At 35.8% G+C, this 22,923-nt stretch overlaps 1 protein-coding gene across 1 annotated transcript in view; it reads right to left on the bottom strand.

The window, feature by feature from the left end:
* Positions 1-22,923, bottom strand: part of IL1RAPL2 (interleukin 1 receptor accessory protein like 2) — a 1,116,804-nt gene that overhangs the window by 33,014 nt on the left and 1,060,867 nt on the right. Inside the window, exon 7 of the mRNA XM_001925154.7 lies at positions 12,436-12,565. Coding sequence (XP_001925189.7) covers positions 12,436-12,565 — 130 coding nt within the window. The remainder of the gene's footprint in view (positions 1-12,435; positions 12,566-22,923) is intronic.

Below are 22,923 nucleotides of genomic sequence, written 5' to 3'. Positions count from 1 at the left end.
TGCCTAAGTAAAAGGAAGAAAGAATCATTTTCTACTAGTGAAGATAGGAACAGGTTTTTGTAGAATGTGTGAAACAGACACTGAAGAGACTGATTTTAGAATGGAAGATACAAATGAGGGGGTCTTGGATATATTTCAAATAACTTCAGAAGTATCTCATGTATGAGGATTAACACTGAAGGCAAATTATAGGCAACAGCGACCAAATAATAAATTCAGATGACAGAAATCACTACCTTTAAAAGTTTTGTTTAGTTAGGACCAATTATTAGAAAGTAATACTAGAAAAAGTTTGGAAGTTTTCACTCTCATCCTTACAGCAAGAAAACTGAATAAAATGAAAGTCAACGACCCTTCTTAGATCCTTCACATAATTAAGGTCACAGGGCAAACCCCTGCACCTCAAACTTAAGATAGCTAGGCAAATACTGACAATCACAATGTGCTGGGAGCAGAATCCCCAGAACAGGAGCCAGGGGAATAAAAACACTTAAACTATAATTGATGAGTCACTGCAGCCCCAATATGAACTAACTTGAGAGTTAAAAAATAAAACTCCATGAGATCTAATCTTGGGGGTGCTCCCACACCTTGATGAGTTTTGCTTCCAGGAGCCTAACCAGGGTTTCAGGATGAAGATCAGAGAATCATTTCTTTATCCTTTTGGCAGGGAAGGGGAAAAGCAACTATCTTGAAACGTGCCCAGAGCACTCTGTTCTTAACAAAAGCATGCCCTCAAAGGAAACTCTTTTAGCAGCCCCTAAATTACTTATGTTTTACTGAACCTAGGGTACTACAGGGAAGAGAAATATCCAACTCCTGTCTCCTCAAGCCTTCCTGTCTCATATAAGATGGGGCGAGGGAGCTGAGAAACACTTGTAAAGGTCACAGCCCAAAGGCACAGGCTAGTCAGAAGACTGAGACTTTATCATAGGATTATGGAATACTTACCACCAGACTAATCAAACTCCTGTATGATTACAAGGGCTTTCAGCTGAAAGAACTGCAGAGCTCAGACCCTGTTTAAGAAGCAGTCTCTAGGAAAACAGTGGAGATGTAAAGAAGCATAAAATTTAGCCTCATACCTTCAACTACAGAAACAGTGAAGACAGCCTAACTTTTAGTAATGTAAACAAAATCTCATACTAAAGGCCTATTTACTTCAGTCTTCTTTATTTGGCTTTATTTTTGCATTTCAATTTAGGAGATTTCTATTAAGTGTCTTTAAGATCACAGATTCTTTGGTCATGTCCATTCTACTGCTATCCAAGAAAGGCACTCTATTTCTGTTACAGTGTTTTGATTTCTAGCATTTCCTTTTGATTCTTTCTTAGAAGTTCCACAGCTCTGGTTATGTTACCCATCTATTGATATATGTTGTTTACTTTTTCCATTTGAGCCTTTAATATATTCATCATGGTTATTTTTTATTCCCATTCTGATAATTCTCTGCAATGTATGAATATGGTTCTGATGCTTGTATTGTCTTTTCAGACTGTGCTTTTTTTTTTTCTTTTAAACATGCCTTATCATTTTTTAATTGAAAGCCAGATAAAGATCTGCAAAGAGAAAAAAGATCATGGCAAAATATGAACAAAATACTGAACACCTGAGGTTATAATTACAAGAGGAATAACATACATGATTGAAATACCAAAAGAAGAAAGAGGAAAGGAACAATAGAAATATTTGAAGTATTTCCAAAGACACCAGACTACAGTTGCAGGAAGCTCAGAGAATACCAAGCAGAGTGAACATTGGAGAGGGAGGGAGTAGGAGGGATCAGGAGCTTGGGGTTATCAGACACAACTTAGAATAGATTTACAAGGAGATCCTGCTGAGTAGCATTGAGAAATATGTCTAGATACTCATATTGCAACAGAACAAAGGGTAGGGAAAAATGTATACATGTAAGGATAACTTGATCCCCTTGCTGTACAGTGGGAAAAAATAAATTAAAAAACTATACCTTTATATATGATATTCTAACCATAGAAAGTGAAATACATGAGAGAAAATCTTGAAAAATTAAGAGTAAAGAACTTAGCTATAGAGGAACAAGAATAAGAGACATATCAAACTTCTCTTTAGAAATTATACAAGCAAGCAAAGAGTGGAGTGAAATATTTAAGGTGTTGAAAGAAAATAATCACCAACCTAGAATATTGTGTCTATCTAAACTATCTGTCAAAAATGAAGGAGAAATAACTTTCTCAGACAAATACAAATTGAGGGAATTGGCCAATAGACTTGTTTGCAAGAAATGTTAAAGTTTGTAAGAGAAAATGACAATGATATAGGTAAAAAATTTCGATCTACATAATGAAAGGAGTGTTAGAGAAGGAATAAAGATAAAATATCCTATTGTTGTTATTCATAATTGATCTAACAGATAACAGTTTGTTTAAAATAATAGCAATAGCAATAAAGCAGTTATAAGAAGTTCTGAGGATCTAATATACAGCACAGTGACTATAGTTAATTAACATGGTATTGTATACTTGAATGTTGCTGAGATTAGATCTTAAGCATTCTCATCACATTAAAAAATTATTTATGTTAACTATGTGAGCTTAACTAATATAATGGTGTATGTCAATTATACTTGAATAAAATGAGAGTGAAAATGTAATTTATAGAATGGGATAAAATATTTACAGACCATATATCTGATAAAGGGTTAAAATACAAAATATGTCAAAGACTCTTACAACTCAATATAAAAATAAAACAAATAACCTGATGAAAAAATGGGCTAAGTACCTGAACAGATACTTCTCCAAAGATGACACACAAATGGCCAATAGGGATATGAAAAGGTACTCAACTTCACTATAAACAGGGGTATGCAAATCAAAATCACAATGTGATATCATCTCAAACCTGTTAGAATGGCTATTATCAGAAAGACAAAAGATAAGAACTATTAGCAAGAATGTGGAGAAAAGGGAACCCTGTATATCTATGGTAGGATATAAATTGGTTCAGTCACTATGGAAAACAGTACAGAAATTCCTCCAAAAATTAAAAATGGAATTACCATATGATCCAGTAGTCCCACCTCTGGGTATATATCCAAAAAAAAAAGTGAAATCAAGATCTCAACCAGATATTTGCACTCTCATGTTCATTTTAGCATTATTCATAATAGGCAAGATATGGAAATAACCTAAGTGTCCATCAGTAGAAAAATGGAAAAACAATATGTCATTTATATGTATGATGGAAACTTACTCAGTTTCAAAAAAAAAAGGGAGAATCTTGCAATTTGTGATAACATAGGGGAACCTGGAGAATATTATGCTGCTAAATGAAATATGTCAGAGATTGAAAAATACTGAAAAATACTGTATGATATCACTTATAAATGGACTCTAAAAAGGTAAGCTCATACTAATAGAGTAGGATGCTGGTTACCAGGAGCTAGAGGGTGGAAGAAATAGGGAGATGCTAGTTGGTAGATAAAATGGGAAAATGCTGGTCAAAGGGTATAAACTTTCAATTATAAAATGAATAAGTCCTGGAGACTTAAGGTACAGCATGGTGACTATAGTTAACAATACTGTATCCTTGACATTTGAGAGGTGAGTAAATAACAAGTGTTATCATACACATACAAAAATGATAACTGCAGTGATGAATATTAATTAGCTTGATTATGGTAATCATTTCACAATGTATACATAAACCAAAACATTACATTGTATACCTTAAATATGTACAATTTTTATTTGTCAATCATACCTCAATAAAGCTGGAATTTTAAAAAATCACACCTGAAATGGAGGAAGGAAATTTGATTTCCCCAAAAATAAAATAAAAATAAGACTTCTAACTCCTGGATCATATAGTAGTTCTATTTTTAGTGTTTTAAGGACCCTCCATGTTGTTTTCCATTAGTGACTGTACCAATTTACATCCCTACCAACAGTGTACTAGGGTTCCCTTTTCTCCACATCCTTGCCAATATTTGTTATTTGCAGAGTTTTTGATGATAGCCATTTGACAGGTGTGAGGTGATCTCACTGTGGTTTGATTTGCATTACTCTGATGATTAGCAATGTTGAGCATTTTTTCATGTCCCTATTGACCATCTGTATATCTTCTTTGGAAAAAATATCTGTTCAGATCTTCTGCCCATTTTTAAAGTGGGTCATTTTTGGCTTGTTTTTGGGTTTTTTGGATATTGAGTTGTATGGGTTGTTCCAATTTTCATTCATTGTAAATAGTCCCTTAAACAAAATTGAGTCCTCCTTTGATGTCTAGGTATTTGGCAAGTCTCTGAGTCTTTATTTTGAGTAAAAGTAATCATTGTCCAGGAATAATGATTTGGAATATCAAGAATAGGAGATAGTTTTTAAAAGCTTTCTTAAAATCTTTGTGTCATTTGATTTTTTAAAAATTTCCTGTGAAAGCCTTATTAGTCAAAAACCAGGATCAAGCTCATAGTCTGACAAAAGTAGATTTAGTGACTGAATGCACTGTGGAAGGAACATGCCAGAGGAACTGTGGATTGTTTCCTGACTGAAGGAAGTTAGAAAGCATCCCTTGTAATGTTTGGGTTCCCACTAAAATATTCTGGGCATGGTCTAAAGAAGCAGGGATAAGTTCTGGATTGATTACAATTTCTGAGGGAATTGGAGGGGGATTGACTAAGAAACAGGTACTGTCATGGGGCGAAAGTGGTTTAGTAATTGGGTATTCCTAATAATAGGAACATAGCTAAGCAGGTCTAAGTAACACTTGTAAGAAAGCAATAGTCTCTCAAAAGAAGTGGGGGTCGTTACAGCATTGTACAACTGCTGCATGACCTTGGGAGAAACAGTGTTTTCTGTTAACTTTGCAGCTGGCTTTATCTGTCTGTCCTCCCTGCCTGATTAATAGCAGGGCTGCTTATTCTCAATTCAAACTGATTTTTACTCTTTCAGTCCTAGGCAGATTTTGAATCTTTATATCCTAAATGTGAACTACAACAGAACACTCTGAACAATTGAGGATTCTTGCTAGCTGTGTTCTGATAAAGTCAATCTAGCTCCACTGGAACTGTGAATCAACTGCCCAAAGACAGCTCTTCCTCAGTCTCTAAATATTAGGGGCTTTTTTTTTTCTGTAAAATAAATTGATACTTGTTATTTCAGATGGTTATCATAAAAATGAAATGTAATTTAAGATGTCAAAATATTTTTGCAATCTACTGTGTAGTTTAAAAACATGGAGGAATTATTATTGTTGTTATTATTTACCAATTACAGCTTCTTGTGTAGAGCAGCTTACAGCACAAAACATCCTATTTAAGATGGAGCATCTATAATCTGATCAGTAAATGAAAAGAAATAACAAACATATCTCATTTAGGCTTCAAATATTTTATGCATTGGTCAAGGCTAAGACCCACCATGGAAGTGGAATTGTGAATGGTAGAGTCACCACTCCTCCAAAAATCATCCTTCAGATAAATGGCCATTAAGCTGCCCTTAGGTAAAACTATGCTGCTTATTAAGTTTACTTTTCAATTGAAGCCTCCTCCTGACTTAAAATATCTACATTTGCATAAAGGTATAATGAGATTTGAAATTTATTTAAAGCAAAGGTAAAGTGATGGATCAGTATTCCTTCTTCCTGTGGGATGAGATGAGAGTGGGGAAAAAGAAGAGATAGTGTGTGTGTTGGGGGTTGTTTTGTTTTGTTTTTAGCTCATTTTTGGGACAGCCAGAGCAGATGGGGTGTTTCAAAGCACTGAAAAAGTATGGTGGGAAGTTGCCGAAACAGCCCGTCATTTTGCTTTGAGTCAACTGGGAACAAACTGCATATTCATGGCTTCATATTATTTTTTAATTGGTGAGATATTAACAGGTTGTTCGGGGTGTTTAACATAGACTAACCTTATTTTAAGAATAAAATATTTTTATACCTGTATGACATTCCCTCCTTTGTGAAGAGCATTTCACTCATTCAAGAAAAATATTTTAAGGTAAAGGGATAGAAAAAGAAGGTCAGAGAGGGTAGATGCAAGAGTGAAAAAAAACAAAACCTACAAAGCCCATATTCAACTTAAAAATTGAAAGTAAATTAAGTTATTTGTATTTTAAGAAGCTTGTCTGGAAAAAGAAAAAAACTTAAATAGAATATGTTTTTCAGGTCAAGAATTATAAAAGAGTTGATAAACTTGTTTTATGGTATTGCCTGAGGGAAAAAACATTAGATATTGATAGGGAGATTTGTAAAGTGAGATTTATAATTGAAAATTACTCTCCACTGTGGCAAAGCAATTGTATAGAAATTCACGCAGTCTCCATCGATAATCAGATGCAATTCACAACCCTGCAGGGAAGCTGAAAGACTATTATTTCTTGTTTAATAGGACTAGTTCAGTTTCTCTGGCACTTTTTATTAGCACTGTGGAATACATACCTCACTAGAAATTTTTTTTTTTTATTTCTGAAGCCTCTGGTAAGATTAATTAAAAGGAAGTAAAGGTGTGGAACTTGGTTGTTCTTGCTAGAATGCTCATACCCAAAGACTACTCCTTTTCATGAACTCTTACTCCACTTTGCAAGCCATTCCCATTAAGTTTAAATAGAGGACAGAAATTAGGAAGTCCTCTCCTAATGATAGTTTCCACTGGGTCTCCTCCGAATAATTATTTGACTTCTCTGAATAGACATGGTAGAGCTCCTAGAGAACATTTAGCTGCAAGGACTTTAAAATGGTAGATAAAAATAACCAAATTTGCACAATTGCAGCTTATGCAAAATTCCCTTAATATCCCTACAAATGACATCTTCTGGAGTCAGTAGAAAGGTTGTGATGCAGTTGTGTGGGATAATATATTTGAGTTCAGATTTCCTTAGATTTTGGTAGAGCGCTGTCAATTTCTGCCTAAAGGGAGATAAAGGGCAATTTGTATTTCCAGAGTAGACTCTGAATTCTTTGGCAATAGGTTGCAGGTAAGGAGATCCAAGGAACCAAAGTGGTCAGCGTATCCTGGAGAGCAAACAAATAAGAACTCCCAAATCCTGGTCAGGATTTGATCAAGCATACTTTCAAACTGCAAAGGAACTGCTGAATAAAGAGGCTTCACTTCCTGTAGTCATAATGATATTATTTCATCAAGCCTTTGCTAAATATTCCAAGATTTTTCTTTAAGGAGATTGTTTTTCTTCAAAGTCCTCTATTCCTTTGGGGGCAATGCTAAGAAATAAAAAGGTACAACACATATTTTTAGGACCATGCCGCTGCCCAGGAATGGAGAACCTCGGCAGCATGGTCAGTCCTCCTGCCAAATCCATTGCCACTGTGGCAGCTTCTCCATAAGTCAACTGCTTATTATATATATCCCCACTTTTTAGATCTACTGGGCAGTGTACTTCTGACATGTAGGCATAGTGTAAGAGCTATGCAATTCAATTAAAATATGAAGCAAATGCAATACCCTGAGGAAGAGCCATGCATCCAGAAGGAAATTTTATTTCCAGAAATGCTTTTGAGACAAATCTTCTACTTAACATCTTCAGCATTCTTCTGTCAGAACAGTTCCCTTTGGAGAATGTGTGGGCTATGAAAGAATGCCGATATTTTGTTGGTTGAACTAATGGTATTGTTAGCAACTTTTTTCAATGAAACTGCCAGATTTGTTCCAATCTGCCATGCTGTGTAAACATCTTGTTTCAAAGACATTGAGTTTGGAAGCTAGAAAACAGAATCCAGTAATTAACTCCTGTGTTAGTATAAATGGTCATAGCCTGAAGGAATTCCCATGCTCACACAAGCCCCCAAGTAAACTATATAGATCCTACAATTAATATTACAAAATGGCCAACTGTGTGTTTCTCTTGGCCAGGAATTCCTGCCTTTTTGCACTTTTCTGAAGTTGTCTCCAGTTAGTTATTAGGGTTTTGTGAAATTTTCAAAACAAATTCCATGTTACTTTCCTCCCCTGCAAATATAGGTATGTACCCTTTGTTACTAGAAGGGTTGCAGATGATGGAGAAAGAGGATGTAACAGAATCAAATGAACAATGACATTTTGCAAGTCCTGAAAGTTTGACTTCCTATAGCACTTAATATCTGGTTGACTCATTTGGCACCTAATATAGAAGCTTGGACTGGATTAAACTATTTCACATATGTGTGCTTTGTCTCTCATCACTCTAATCATTTGCTGCTAGAGCAACAGCAGGGCTTAATTTTTCTTTTGTAAAATAGTGTAACCACTTTGGAGTATAGTTTGGCAGATTCTTGAAAAGTTATATAATCCTGGAGAAGAAAAAGGGCAGTAGGTAAAAACTAAGGAAATTTGAATGAAGTATTGATTTTAGTTAATAATAATAATGTATCAATTTTGGTTTTTCAATTGTAACAAATGTACTATAGTAACTTTATGGGGGTTATATAGGAACTTTCTATACCATGTGCTATTGACTTAATATTTATTTCCCCTCCCCAAATTCATATGTTGAAATCCTAACCCCTAATGGGATGGTATCAGAAGGTGGGGCTTTGGGAAGATGATTAGGTCATGAGAGAGGAGTTCTAATGAATGTGATTAGTGCCCTTAGAAAAGAGACTCCAGGGAGCTCTCTAGCCTCTTTTGCTACTTGGGGACTTGTGAGGGTAGAATAAGAAAATGGCCATCTATGAATCAGGAAATGGGTCCTCATCAGCTATTGAATCTGCTGGTGCCTTAATTTTGAACTTCTCTGTCTCCAGAACTGTGAAAAATAAATATTTGTTGTTTAAGCCACCCAGTTTATGAAATTTATAACAGCCAAAAAGAATAAGACACTCTCTTTACAATTCTTCTGTAAATTTAAAATTATTCTAAAAAAGTTTGTTTTTAAGTTTTAAAAGAAACAGTTACATTTACACCTACTATATAATTTATCCATTCCATGTCTAGCTAGGTATCCAAGCAAATAGGAAGTATATTTGCATTATAAGGATGCATACAAGTATGTTCTTAGCAGGTGTATCTGTAATAGCCCTAAAACTGGAAACAATCCAAATGTCCATCAAGTGAATGAATAACCAAATTTTTATATCCATATAATGGAATACTGCTGATCCATAAAAAAGAATGAACTATTGATACATGTAACAAAATAGATGAATCTCAAAATAATTTGTTTAGTGAAATAATCCAGACAAAAAAAGAATACATACTGCATGATTCTGTTAATACAAAACTCTAGAAAATGCAAACTGATTTATGGTGGCAGAAAGATAAGAACTGTGAAAGAGGGGCAGGATGAGGCATTACCAAGGGGTACCAGGAAACTTGTGTGTAATTTATATGTTCATTATTTTGATTATGGTAAATACATATATCAGCCCGTACATAGACCATATATTCTAAATTGTGTGTTTATTGTATGTCAATTATACACCAATAAACCTGTTTATCTTTTAAAAATCCAATTAGTCATGTAAAAGAAAAGGGAAATAATTATCTTAGGCTCATATAACTACTACCTTTAATCATGAAACAGATTTGAGCTTTTTGGTAGTGGAAAATTTGCCTCTTTATACCATTGTACCTACCACTGGCAATTGTGGGCCCAGTGTCTTTGAAAAATGAAGAATTTAAATTCTTTTACAGGCAGATATGTTGAAAATAAGTCTAGACATGTATCTTCTGAAATAATTTTAAATAAATTCACTTGCATTAATTTTATAAACCTTAACATGGAATTGGCTAATAAAATGTTGCTTATTAGGAATATTGAAGTTTAAATGGGAATTAATAGTTAAGCATTATTTGTAAGTAGTACATTGATTATTTTTTTCTGAACATCTGCTTTGTGCCAGGCAAGCAGAAGTTTAAAAAAAAAAAAAAAAAAAAAAACCCAAAAAACAGTTTCATGGATGGAGTTCCCAATGTGGCTCAGCAGAAATGAATCTGACTGGTATCCATGAGGATGCAGGTTCAATCCCGGCCTTGCTCAGTGGGTTAAGGATCTGGCGTTGCTGTGAGCTGAATGTGGCTCACAGATGTGGCTCGGATCTGGTGTGGCTGTGGCATAGGCCGGCAGCTGTAGCTCCTATTTGACCCCTAGCCTGGGAACCTGCATATACCGTGGGTGTGGCCCTTAAAAAAAAACCCCTTTTCATGGAGTTATCATTTACATACCATACAATTCATCCATGTAAAATGTAAAATTCAGGAGTTCCCATTGTGGTGCAGCAGAAACAAAACCCACTGGTATCCATGAGGATGCAGGTTCGATCCCTCGTCTCACTCAGTGGGTTGGGAATCCAGCATTGCTGTGAGCTCTGGTGTAGGTCACAGAGGCAGCTCAGGTCCAGCATTGCTATGTCTGTGGTGTATGTTAACAGCTACAGCTCCAATTCGACCCCTAGCCTGGAAATGTCCATATGCCATGGGTGCAGCCCTTAAAAATAACAAAAACAAACAACCAAACAAAAAAAACCTAACTAAATGTACGCATGTATATACAATTCACTGCTATCACCAGAGTCAATTTTATAACATTTTCACCTCAAAAAGAAGCTTCATGGAGTTCTCTGGTGGCTCAGTGGGTTAAGGAGCTGGCATTGTCAGTGCTGTGGTTGGGTCACTGTTGTGTCCTGGGAACTTCGACATGGCATGAACATGCTCCCCCCCAAAAAAAGGCCTCAGACTCCTTAAAGGGTATGGGGATTTCTCTTGAGGGTAATGAGAAATTTCTGGAATAGTGGTGGTGGTTTTACAACATTGTGAGTGTATTAGATGTCACTGAATTATACATTTTATAATAGTGCATTTCATGTTATGAATATTGTATCCATCACACACACCCCCACAGAATTCACTCATATAGCTTTAGGTATTTACCCTAGTTGCTCCATTCCCCAAGCCCTAAGCAAACACTAATCTATTTTTTGTTTCTATAGAGTGGCCTATTCTAGACATTTCATGAAATCATATAATAAGCGGTCCTCTGTCACTGACTTTTTTCACTGAGAATGTTTTCAAGGTTCATCCATGTTATAGTGTGTAGCAGTACTTTATTCATTCTTTTTACAGCTGGATGATATGCCACTGTATGAATATATCACATTATCCATGCATCAGTTAATGGTCATTTAGGCTGTTTCCACCTACTGTCTGTTATGAATAATGTTACTGTGAACATTTACGTACGAGTTTTTATGTGCATATATATTTTGATTTTTCTTGGTTATATATGTAGGAGAGGAACTGCAGATAACTCTTTAACTATTTCAGGAACTGCAGAAAGTGGCTGCATCATTTTACACTCCCATCAGCAGTGCATGAGGGTTCCAATTTCTGCACATTCTCACCAGCACTTGTTATAATCTGACTTTTTGATTATAGCCATCCTAGTGAGTATAAAGTGTTATAATATGGTTTGATTTACATTTCCCTGATGATGTCAGGTATATTTTCATGTACTTTCTCCAAGAGGTATGTTCATATAATATTTTACATAGACTCTCAGGGGCTTCACAGACCTTCAAAGTTATGAACCTCTAGAGGGGAGTTTTTGGGTGGACACATGAAGAGAAACTGTCATGATAGTTATTATACATTATATTTAATCATAGTAAATGATATAATATGGATGTTTTTCTTTTACACTGCTATATATTCAAAAAGAAAAGTGAAAAAAACATTTTAACATTAGTTGCACTGAAATACTGGGTTGCTTTCCATTTTGTGATTCTTAATAAGGGTAGATGGGGAGGAGGTCCCAATTCCTATTGGAGTGAGAAAAATACATTATATATCACCATCCGTGAAATCAAAGGGCAATCCCATAGACTGAGAGAGGTAGGAAAAATACCTATCCCTTATTTGTACAAATGTGATCATATAAATAAGATTAGAAAACCAATAGAACAGATGTCTATACATCAGGGAGGTATCTGTGTAGCAAGAGAGTGAAAAGAAGTCTAGGGAGGTACTAACCTGAAAGTCACTTTCAGGATGAGCAGTGGGTCCTGGGAAAAATAAACACTGTTCAACAAGAGTCAACAGTTACTTTGGCAAGTAGTAGCTTACTACTGCCATTACAGCTTTACACCTATGACACATGAAAGCTGTCTGTTCCCAGGGAGTAAATGAGCATTTGCCCTGTGATGTGAAGAGTCACCTACAAAGTTTGGATCTTTTCTGGGACTGGAGAAACAGTGGACTAAGCTTTGCAACCTCAAAGGAATTTGCTTAGGCAGCTTTGAGGGGATCATTATAGCTCATGGTATATTCTGAGAAGCTGAGAAAACCTCCTCATACTTGCAGCTTATACATTTGCATTTCTTAAGGCAGTCTGTTCGCTCTCTCCACCAGTTCAGCTTTTAGAAAATGGAATGATTTGGAGTTGCAATTAAAATCCCAGGCAGAAGCTCTTCTAGGATGTTCCATTGCTTAACTGCAGAGACAGCAAGGAAAAATAAGCAATTCAAGTTCTGTACCTTATTTCACCTTCTCTAATGTGACCTGCCAGTTCCTCAATAAACTTCTCCCCTTTCATCCAGTAGATCATTGGTCCGGACTCTCCACTGAATCCAAAGAATGCTTTGCAAGGGATGTTCAGAGGCTTACCTGAGAATGACAGAGAAAAAGAAATGAGCAGATGGCTCCTGGTTATCACTGGGAGACAGAAAAGAACCATTTAACATCCAAAGGAAAATGCCAAAGTGACCCATTTTGAGCTCTTCTTCCAATCATCTTATCACTGTAAATGAGAAAAATTTTAAACAGTTATAGGGATTTCTGGGAAATTTAAAAGTTCAAGATATTATCAAAAATGAAAAAGTAAAGAAAGATTTCAGAAATGCTTATTTTTACTGCCTCCCTTCTAGGAACTAATATGAAAGAATCAAATGGAAAGAACCCTCTTATTTTTCTTTTTTGAGAATATTAATAACTGCTTACTTGGCTTGTCTTTGAAGTTAACATTAATCAAAGCAGTAGTTAATTTTTGATTGGTGAGAAAATATATAATAGACTATCTACTATGACTAAGATTGCATAGGGGAATTTTGTTAATTCAGATTACTGAATATTCTAAGAAAAATTGGATAATACAAATCAAATAATTTTTTAATTACAAAAATATCTATAGAGGAGTTCCCGTCGTGGCGCAGTGGTTAACGAATCCGACTAGGAACCATGAGGTTGCGGGTTCGATCCCTGCCCTTGCTCAGTGGGTTAACGATCCGGCGTTGCCGTGAGCTGTGGTGTAGGTTGCAGACGCGGCTCGGATCCCGCGTTGCTGTGGCTCTGGCGTAGGCCGGTGGCTACAGCTCCGATTCAACCCCTAGCCTGGGAACCTCCATATGCCGCGGGAGCGGCCCAAGAAATAACAACAACAACAAAAAAAAAAAAGACAAAAAAAAATATATCTATAGAAAGCACATGAGGTAAAAAGTCTAACCATACTTTGATATTCTTTGTGTCACCCACAATACTTAAATAATTCTGGGCAACAATGCAGCTTTTTACTGTGTATATTTGTGATTACACCTAAAAACTGTTTTAATTTTAAATTTATCATTGAATATATAAGCAATTATTTTTTGCACATTGATTTTTTCTTTTTGCAAATTATGTCAGTTAAGGGAAGAATGTTATAGAGTACAATCCTGAAATTTCTGACAAAGGAAACCCCCAATTCATAATCACAACATATCATTTTCTCTATAACATGCAATTTTTGCCCTGGTTGGAGCACTAGGTAAAGCAATTTCAAAAATATTTTTTTCCTTGTAGAATATTTGGTGAAGCTGTTTCCCTAATCACTCTGAGCTGTGAACAATTTCTTTCTATTCTTAAATTAATGTAAAACTTCTATCTTCTAAGAACAATTACTTTCTGGGAATCTTTCTAGTTAACCACCTTAGCTAGCAGATGGCTTTCTTTGAGTATCATTTTCACCAAGAAACAATTTTAATTGGAGTTAGTGTCTACATTGAGACAAAGTGGAAATTAAGAAACCTTCATAGAAATATGGATGCTGGGAGATAAGTGTGGCTTAATCATAATAAGTGACTTGTTACCAAATATTTGTCATTTCATAGCATAAATTTATATCAGGAAAAATGATGTCATATATTTCTGAGATAATTCAGTTATTGTCAGAAGCTTTGATATCAATAGTCTGTTATCTATGGCTAGCACAAATTTGAAACAATGTTGCTTTGAACATGCATTTTGTGATATCAGCTTGTATAAAAAATAGCTTATATAATGGAAAGTACACAGGACTAAGATTTAAGAGATTTGGGTCATGTTTTAGATCTACCATAAGAAAATAGACTATCTGGCCTTGGGTAGATTGCCTAACCTTTTACAAACTGATGCCTCATATATGTAATGAGGATAGTAATAATACTTTACAAGCTCAGATAAGACAATGTCTGCAAAAGTACTTGGTGAACTCAAAAGTCCCATCCAAATTTGGCATGGTAGTGTTTACCTTCTGAGGCTTGGTCTTCCAAAAAGTCAAATTTGAGGCATGCGGATAATGAGATAGATAAATGTTCATTTTGTCCCCACCAATATTTTGTCCTTTGATTTATGAGCTGCTGTGGAGTAATATCCTTTCTTATCAGTAAATATTCCCTGGATTCTAGAGTAGGTGTGATTCATCCAAGTAGGCCCGGTGTTCTCTAAACCTTGAACACAGGGTCTTTTTTATGCCTTACTACTCTTAATTCCCACGAAGTTGAAGATAGAGAGGACATCAAACTAGATAGTAAAAGATCCAGAGACTGTGATAAGCATTATCATAAGGAATCCCAGTTGCTAAAACTATCAGTATATACATTTATACAAATAAATTCTGGTTGTCATTCCTTTGGGCTATGTTGAAAGAATATACCAAATTAAATATCTTTCAGTGATTCCTAGCATGTAGGTACTTAGGCCTGGTTTGATTTGAATGGAAAAAGACAGTTAAATCAATGTGCAAAAGGTGCCTCACTGAGGTGGTCTATCAAAAATGATGACATCTGCCCTTTCCTTGGCACTACACAATGGGTACTGACTATTGCAGTAGTTTCTCCTGGGAATGTTTTTACTTTCCTATTGGACAGGTTCTTGTTAAATAAATGCAAGAGACAGATAGTTCAGTGGTCCAGTTTCTACAAATGCTGAATAAATATCCTGAAGCCTTTGTCAACAGCCAAACCAGAAAAATTATCCAACCATTGTATGCAATTCTCTGAGGAGAGTCCCAGAATGATCAACTCTTGTGCCAGATAGTGAGAATCAAGGTGTGCCAGGTTGTGGGCACTCCTCTTCCAAAAGACCTGGGAGGGATCTCAGCATTGATTGGGCAAATAACCTGAAACACAGTCTCTCCAGGCTTTTCTAAAATCTGGCTTATGTGCATATGCAAACTCCTATCTACCATTTGCATCTGTTTGCTCCTGTATTGTTTTGCTTCCAGATATTTTCCAAGTCATTCCTATGGTACTGTATACCCTACTAGTAGAGATGACCAACTCATATTTATATCTAAAGAAGATGATACAGTAGGCCAAAGACTATCAAAATAGATATAACTTGGTGAGCTCTTGGTGTTTTGTGCTATTCACAAAGTAATGGCTTTAGACATTATTCCCTTTTAGGTTCAGTCTGTATCACTAGCAATTTCTCTATCACTTTATTAAATCTAGACAGGCAAACAAACATATGTTCTGTCCATATAAAGATTTGTATGTGAATAATAACAGCAGTTTTATTTGTAATAGCCTCAAACTTTAGTCCAAATGTTCATTTACAGGTGAAGGAATACTCTGGTACATCATACAAAAAGAAATATTCATCAGCTATGAAAAGGATAAAGTACTGATATACACTATAGTGTATGATTTTTGAGATTCCAAAACAATTATACTAAGTTAAAGAGACCAGGCAAAAGAATACATGCTTGTATTTCCCTGGTGGCTCAGTGGGTTAAGGATCTGGCAGTCATCACTATTATGCCATGGGTTCGATCCCTGGCCTGGGAACTTATGCTTGCCACAGGCATGGCCAAAAATAAAAGAGAGAAAAGGGTTCATGATTTATGGTTCTATGTGTATAAAATTCTAGGAAGTTAAAATTAACCTACAGTTTCTTAAAAAGTTGAACATCTTCCATGTGATCCAATCATTTATATGAAAGCCTATGTCTGTATAAAGACTTGTACACAAATATTCATATCAGCATTTTTAAAAATTGAGGTATAATTGACATATATTAGTTTCAAGTATACAACATAATGATTTGATATTTATATATACTGCAAAATGATCATCACAATTAGTCTAGTTACCATCTGTCAACATACATAGTCACAATTTTTTTTCTTGTGATAAAAGCTTTTAAGATCTACTCTTAGCAACTTTCAAAATGCAATACTGTGTTATTAACTATAGCCGCCATGTTGTACAGTACATCTCCATAACTTCTTTATTTTACAACTGGAATTTTGTACCTGTTGACACCCCATTTTTTTTTTTGTCTTTTTGCTATTTCTTTGGGCCGCTCTAGTGGCATATGGAGGTTCCCAGGCTAGGGGTTGAATCGGAGCTGTAGCCATCGGCCTACGCCAGAGCCACAGCAACGCAGGATCCGAGCTGTGTCTGCAACCTACACCACAGCTCACGGCAATGCTGGATCGTCAACCCACTGAGCAAGGGCTGGGACCGAACCCGCAACCTCATTGATCCTAGTCGGATTCGTTAACCACTGCGCCACGACAGGAACTCCTTGACACCCCATTTTGCATCCCAACCATAAACCTACTTCTGACAACTACCAGTCTGATTTTATCTGTGAGCTTGTTTTTTTGTTTACTTATTTGTTTAGATTCCACATATAGTTGACATCATATTTTCTTTCTCTATATGACTTGTTTCCCTGAGCATAATGCTTTCAATGTCCATCCAAATTGTTTCAAACAATGAGATTTCATTTTTTTTCATGGCTGAATATTTCATTTTATACACACACATATCACATTTTCTTTATTTATCACTTGATGGTCACTTATGTTGTTTCCACACCTTGGCTGTTGTAAATAATGCTCTAATGAATGTGAGGGTGAATATATCTTTTAGATTTAGTGTTTTCATTTTCTTTAGATAAATACTCAGTGTGGAATTATTTAATCATGTGGTAGTTCTATTTCTTAATTTTTAGAAAAGTCCATACTGTTTCCCACAGTGGCTACACTAATTTACATTCCCACCATCATTACACAAGATTTCCCTTTTTTTCCCTATCCTCATCAATACTTGCTATTTGTTGTCTCTTTGATAATAGCTGTTCTGACAGGTGTGAGGTGATCTCATTGTGGTTTTAATTTGCATTTCTCTGATGGTTAGTTAAGCATTAGTTCATGTGTCTGTTGGCCATCTGTATGTCTTCTTTGGAAAAATGTTTGTTTAGATCTTCTGCCCATTTTAAAGTCAAACTGTTGTTTTATTGACTTGTTTATTTTACCATTGAGTTTTATGTGTTCTCTATATATTTTGGATATTAGCCACTTATCATAGATATGATTTGAAAATATTTTCTCTTATTCAGTAGGTTGCCTTTTCATTATTGATGGTTTCCTTTAATGTGCAAAAGCTTTTTTTTGTTTGATGTAATTCCATTTGTTTAATTGTTTTTGTTGCTTTTGCTTTTGGAGTTATATTTTACAAACCATCTCCAAACTAACCCATATCAAGGAGCTTACTGCCTGTGTTCTGTTCTAGGAGTTTTATAGTTTCAGGTCTTTCATTCTAGTCTTTAATCCATTTTGAATTAATTTTTTTTGTGTATGGTATAAGAGAGTCATCTAGTTTCATTTTTTTCCATGTGATTGTCCAGTTGTCCTAACAACATTTATTAAAGATACTGACCTTTCCCTATTGTATATTTCTTACTTCTTTGTCACAAACTAATTGTATGTGTTTTAATTTTATGTAACCCATATATGTGTGGGTTTATTTCTGGGCTCTATAATCTGTTCCATTGATCTATGTGTCTATTTTTATGCCAAAAATATACTGTTTTGATTATTATATTATTATACCTTCATAATACAGTTGAAATCAAGGAGTATGAGGCCTCTATCTTTGTTCTTCCTCATAGTGCTTTGGCTATTCTTGTTTTTTATAGTCCCAAACAAATTTTAGGATTATTCATTCTATTTATGTAAGAAATGCCATTGTAGTTTTGACAGGCATTGCTTTGAATCTGTAGATTGTTTTGGGTAGTATAGATATTTTACAATAATATTTCTTCCAATCCATTAGCATGGGATAACTTTCCATTTTTATTTTTTGTCTTCTTCCATTTCTTTTTTCTTTATTATTATTTTTTTTTGTCTTTTTAGGGATGCATCTGCAGCATATGGAGGTTCCCAGGCTAGGGGTCAAATCAGAGCTGTAGCCACTGGCCTATGACACAGCCCCAGCAATGCCATATCTAAGCCGCATCTGCGACCTACACTATAGTTCACAGCAATGCAGGATCCTTAACCCACTGAGTGAGGCCAGGGATTGAACCTGTGTCCTCATGGATTCTGGTCAGATTTGTTTCTGCTGAACCATGACAGTAACTCCTGGTCTTCTTCCATTTCTTTCACAATGTCTTATAGTGATCAATATACAGGTCTTTCACATCCATGATAAAATTTATTTCTAGGTATTCTATTCTTTTTTGTATAATTGTAAATGGGATTTTATTCATAATTTCTGTTTATGATAGTTTGTTATTAGTGTATAGAAATGCAACAGATTTTATATTAATTTTGTATCCTGCAACTTTATTGAATTCATTAATTAGTTCTAACAGGGGTTTTTTTTTGGTGGTCTTTAGGGGTTTATCTACATATATCATGGCATTTGCAAATAGTGACAGTTTTAATTAATCCTATCCACTTCGGATGCTTTGCATTAGTTTCAGGTATACAGTAAAGTATACCTGAACTTAAAACTTGTTTTAAGTTATGCATATACATATATCCATTCTTTTTTTCATATGGATAATTACAAAACATTGAGTAGACCTTTCTGTACTGAATAGTATGTCCTTGTTATTTATCTATTTTATATATATAGTAGCATGCATTGGTTAATCCCATCCTTCCAATTTATCTCTCCCTCATATGGTTTCTCCTTTGGTAAACATAAGTTTAACTTTAAAATCTGTGAAATGGTTTCTGTTTTATAAATGAGTTCTTTTGTGTCATTTTCATTAGATCCCACATGTAAGTGATATCATGATATTTGTCTTTCTCTGTCAGACTTAGTCTGATAATCTCTAGGTCCAACTATGTTGCTGCAAATGGCATTATTTCACTCTTTTTATGGCTGAGTAATATTCAATTGTACCACATCTTCTTTATCCATTCCTCTGTCCATGGACATTTATGTTGCTTTTATGTCTTGACTATTGTAAATTGGGCTACAACAAACACTAGGGTATATGTGCATTTTCAAATTATGGTTTTCCCTGGATATATGTTCAGGAGTGGGATTGTTGGGTCATATGGTAGTTCTGTATTTAGTTTTTTAAAAAATATCCATACTGTTCTCCATAGTGGTTGTACTAATCTATACTCCCACCAATGGTGTAGGAGGGTTCTCTTTTCTTCACATACTCTCCAGCATTTACTGTTTGTAAACTTTTTGATGATGGCTATTCTGGCAGGTGTGAGATGACACCTCATTGTAGTTTTGATTTGCATTTCTCTAATAACTGGTGATGTTAAGTATCTTTTCATATGTTTTTGGCCACCTGTATGTTTTTGTTGGAGAAGTGTTTATTTAGATCTTCTTCCCATTTTTGATTGGGTTTTTTGTTTCTTGTTTTTCTTTTTTTTTTTTTGATATAGAGCTGTATGAAATGTCTGTTTACAGAGTTCCTGTTGTGGCACAGCAGAAATGAATCTGACTAGTATCCATGAGGATGCAGGTTCAGTCCCTGGCCTTGCTCAGTGGGTTAAGGATCTGGCATTGCCATGAGCATCCATTAACCCCAAGCTCCCAATCCATCCCACTCCCCCCCCCCCCCACTTAGCAACCACAAGTCTGTTCTCCAAGTCCATGATTTTCTTTTCTGTGGAAGTTCACTTGTGCTGTATATTAGATTCCAGATATAAGTGATACCATATGTTATTTGTCTTTCTCTTTCTGACTTCACTCAGGATGAGTCTCTAGTTCCATCCATGTTGCTTCAAATGGCATTATTTTGTTCTTTTTTATGGCTGAGTAGTATCCCATTGTGTATATATATATATATATATATATATATATATATATATATATATATATATCACATCTTCTGAATCCATCCGTCGATGGACATTTAGGTTGTTTCCATGTCTTGGCTATTGTGAATAGAGCCGCATTGAACATGCGGGTGAATGTGTCTATTTCAAGGAAAGTTTTGTCCGGATATATGTCCAAGAGTGGGATTGCTGGGTCATATGGTAGTTTTATGTATAGTTTTAGTTTTCTAAGTTATCTCCATACTGTTCTCCATGGTGGTTCTACCAATTTACATTCCCAGTAACAGTGCAGGAGGGTTCCCTTTTCTCTACACCTTCTCCAGCATTTGCTATTTGTAGACTTATTAATGATGGCCATTCTGACTGGTGTGAGGTAGTTTTCAACCTTTATATTCTTATTGACATTCTGTTAATTGTTTTGGATTTGTTTTTGTAGGTCTTTTTTCTTCCCTTCCTCTTTTGTTCTCTTGTCATTTGATTCCTGTCTTTAGTGTTGTGTTTGGATTGCTTCTTTTCTTTTTTTGTATCTATTATAATTTTTTGGTTTGTGGTTCCCCTAAGGTTTTGATGTAGAAATACACACACACACACACACACACACACACACACACACGATTGTTTTAAGTTGCTTGTCTCAATTTCAAATGAATTTCCAATATTCTTCATTTGTACTCTCCTAACAGTTGATTGTTTTGATATTTTTGTGTGTGGATCATTTCCTGCCTTCACTGTATGTTTGCCTTTTCAGTGAGTTTTCCCATTCATAATTTTCTTATTTCTAGTTGTGGCCTTTTATTTTCCACCTAGAGAAGTTCCTTTAGTATTTGTTGTAAATCTGGTTTGGTGGTGCTAAATCTTCTTAATTTTTGCTTGTCTTTAATCTTTTGAATTCTCCATCAAATCTGAACAAGAGCCTTGCTGGGTAGAGCATTTTTGGTTGTAGGTTTTTCTTTTTCATTACTTTAAGAACATCATGCCACTCCCTTCTGACCTTTAGAGTTTCTGCTGAAAAATCAACTGATAACCTTATGGGGATACTCTTGTATGTTATTTGTTGCTTTTACCTTGTTTCTTTTTTTGTGTGTGTTTAATTTTTCTCATTTTGATTAATATGTGTCCTGGCATGTTTCTCCTTGGATTTATTCTATATGGCACTGTCTGTGCTTCCTGGACTTGAGTGTTTCCTTTCCCATGTTAGGGAAGTTTTCAGCTATAAACTCTTCAAATATTTTCTCAGGCGCTTTCTCCCTCTCTTCTCCTTCTGGTACCTCTACAATGCAAATGTTGGTGTATTTAATGTTGTCCCAGAGGTCACTAAAACTGTCTTCATTTCTTTTCACTATTATTCATTCTTTTCCACAGCAGTGATTCCCACCACTCTGTTTTCCAGCTCATGTATTCATTCTTCTGCCTTATTTACTCTGATATTGATTCCTTGCAGTGTAGTTTTCATTTCAGTTATTATTCACCTCTTTTTGTTCTTTAAATCTTCTAATTCTTTGTTAAACATTTCTTGTATCTTCTCAGTCTGTGCCTCTATTATTTTTCTGAGATTTTGGATCATTTGTACTATCATTACTCTGAATTCTTTTTCAGGCTGACTGCCCATCTCTACTTCGCTTTGTTGTTCTGGGTTTTTATCCTGTTCCTTCATCTGGAATATATTTTCTATAGTCTCATTTTGTCCAATTTTCTGTGTTTGTGGTCTCCTTTCTACAGGCTACAGGATTGTAGTTCTTCTTACTTCTGGTGTCTGCCTCTTGGTATGTAAGCTTGGTCCAGTGTCTTGTGTGGGTTTTCTAGTGGGAGAGACTTATGTCTACCCACTGGTGAGTGGAGATAGGTCTTGTTCCTCTGGTGGGCAGATCCATGTTCAAGGGGCATGTTTAGAGGTATCTGTGAGCTCATTATGACTTTAGACAGCCTGTCTGCTGATGGGTGGGGCTTCGTTCCTACCCTGCTCACTGTTTGGCCTCCAGAATTCCAGCACTAGAGCCTGCAGGCTTTAGAGTGGGGCCAGGCCTTGCTGCCAAAGTGGAAACCTCCAGGAGACCTCACACTGATTAATATTCCCTACGGCCTCTGCCTTCAGTGTCCTTGTCCCCACAGTGAGCCAAAGCTGATCCCACCTCCCCAGGGACCCTCCTAGACCTGCATCCATGTCTAGTCCAGGCTCCTATGGAGTCACTTCTTTGCCTTGGGTCTCAGTGCATATGAAAACTTGTGTGTGCCCTCTAAGAGTGGAGCCTCTGTTTACCCAGTCCTATGGAGCTACTGAACATAAACCCCAGTGGTCTCCAATGCCAAATGCATGGGAGATCCTCCTACCAATGCCAGATTCTCTGGTCAGGGAGCCTGACATGTGGCTCAGATCTCTCACTCCTCTGAGAGAACCTCTGTGATATAATTATTTTCCAGTTTGTGAGTCCCCTACCTAGTGGGTGTTGGATTTGATTATTTCACAAAAGCACCTCTCATACAACCTCATTGTGGCTTCTTCTTTGTCTTTGGAAGTAAAATATATTTTTGGTAGGTTCCAGTTTTTTTTTTTGTCAATGTTCGTTCAACAGATAGTTGTGATTTTGGTGTTCTCATGACAGGAGGTGAGTTCAAGTCCTTCTATTCCCACATCTTGTCCAGAATCAAGGGGCTACTTTTGGTTAGGATGCTTTCTGCCTCTTTCCTC

Source organism: Sus scrofa, chromosome X (genome assembly GCF_000003025.6).
Source record: "Sus scrofa isolate TJ Tabasco breed Duroc chromosome X, Sscrofa11.1, whole genome shotgun sequence".
NCBI classification, from domain to species: domain Eukaryota; kingdom Metazoa; phylum Chordata; class Mammalia; order Artiodactyla; family Suidae; genus Sus; species Sus scrofa.
The sequence above is the reverse complement of the archived record's forward strand: the minus strand, read 5'-3'. Positions and strand labels throughout refer to the sequence as shown.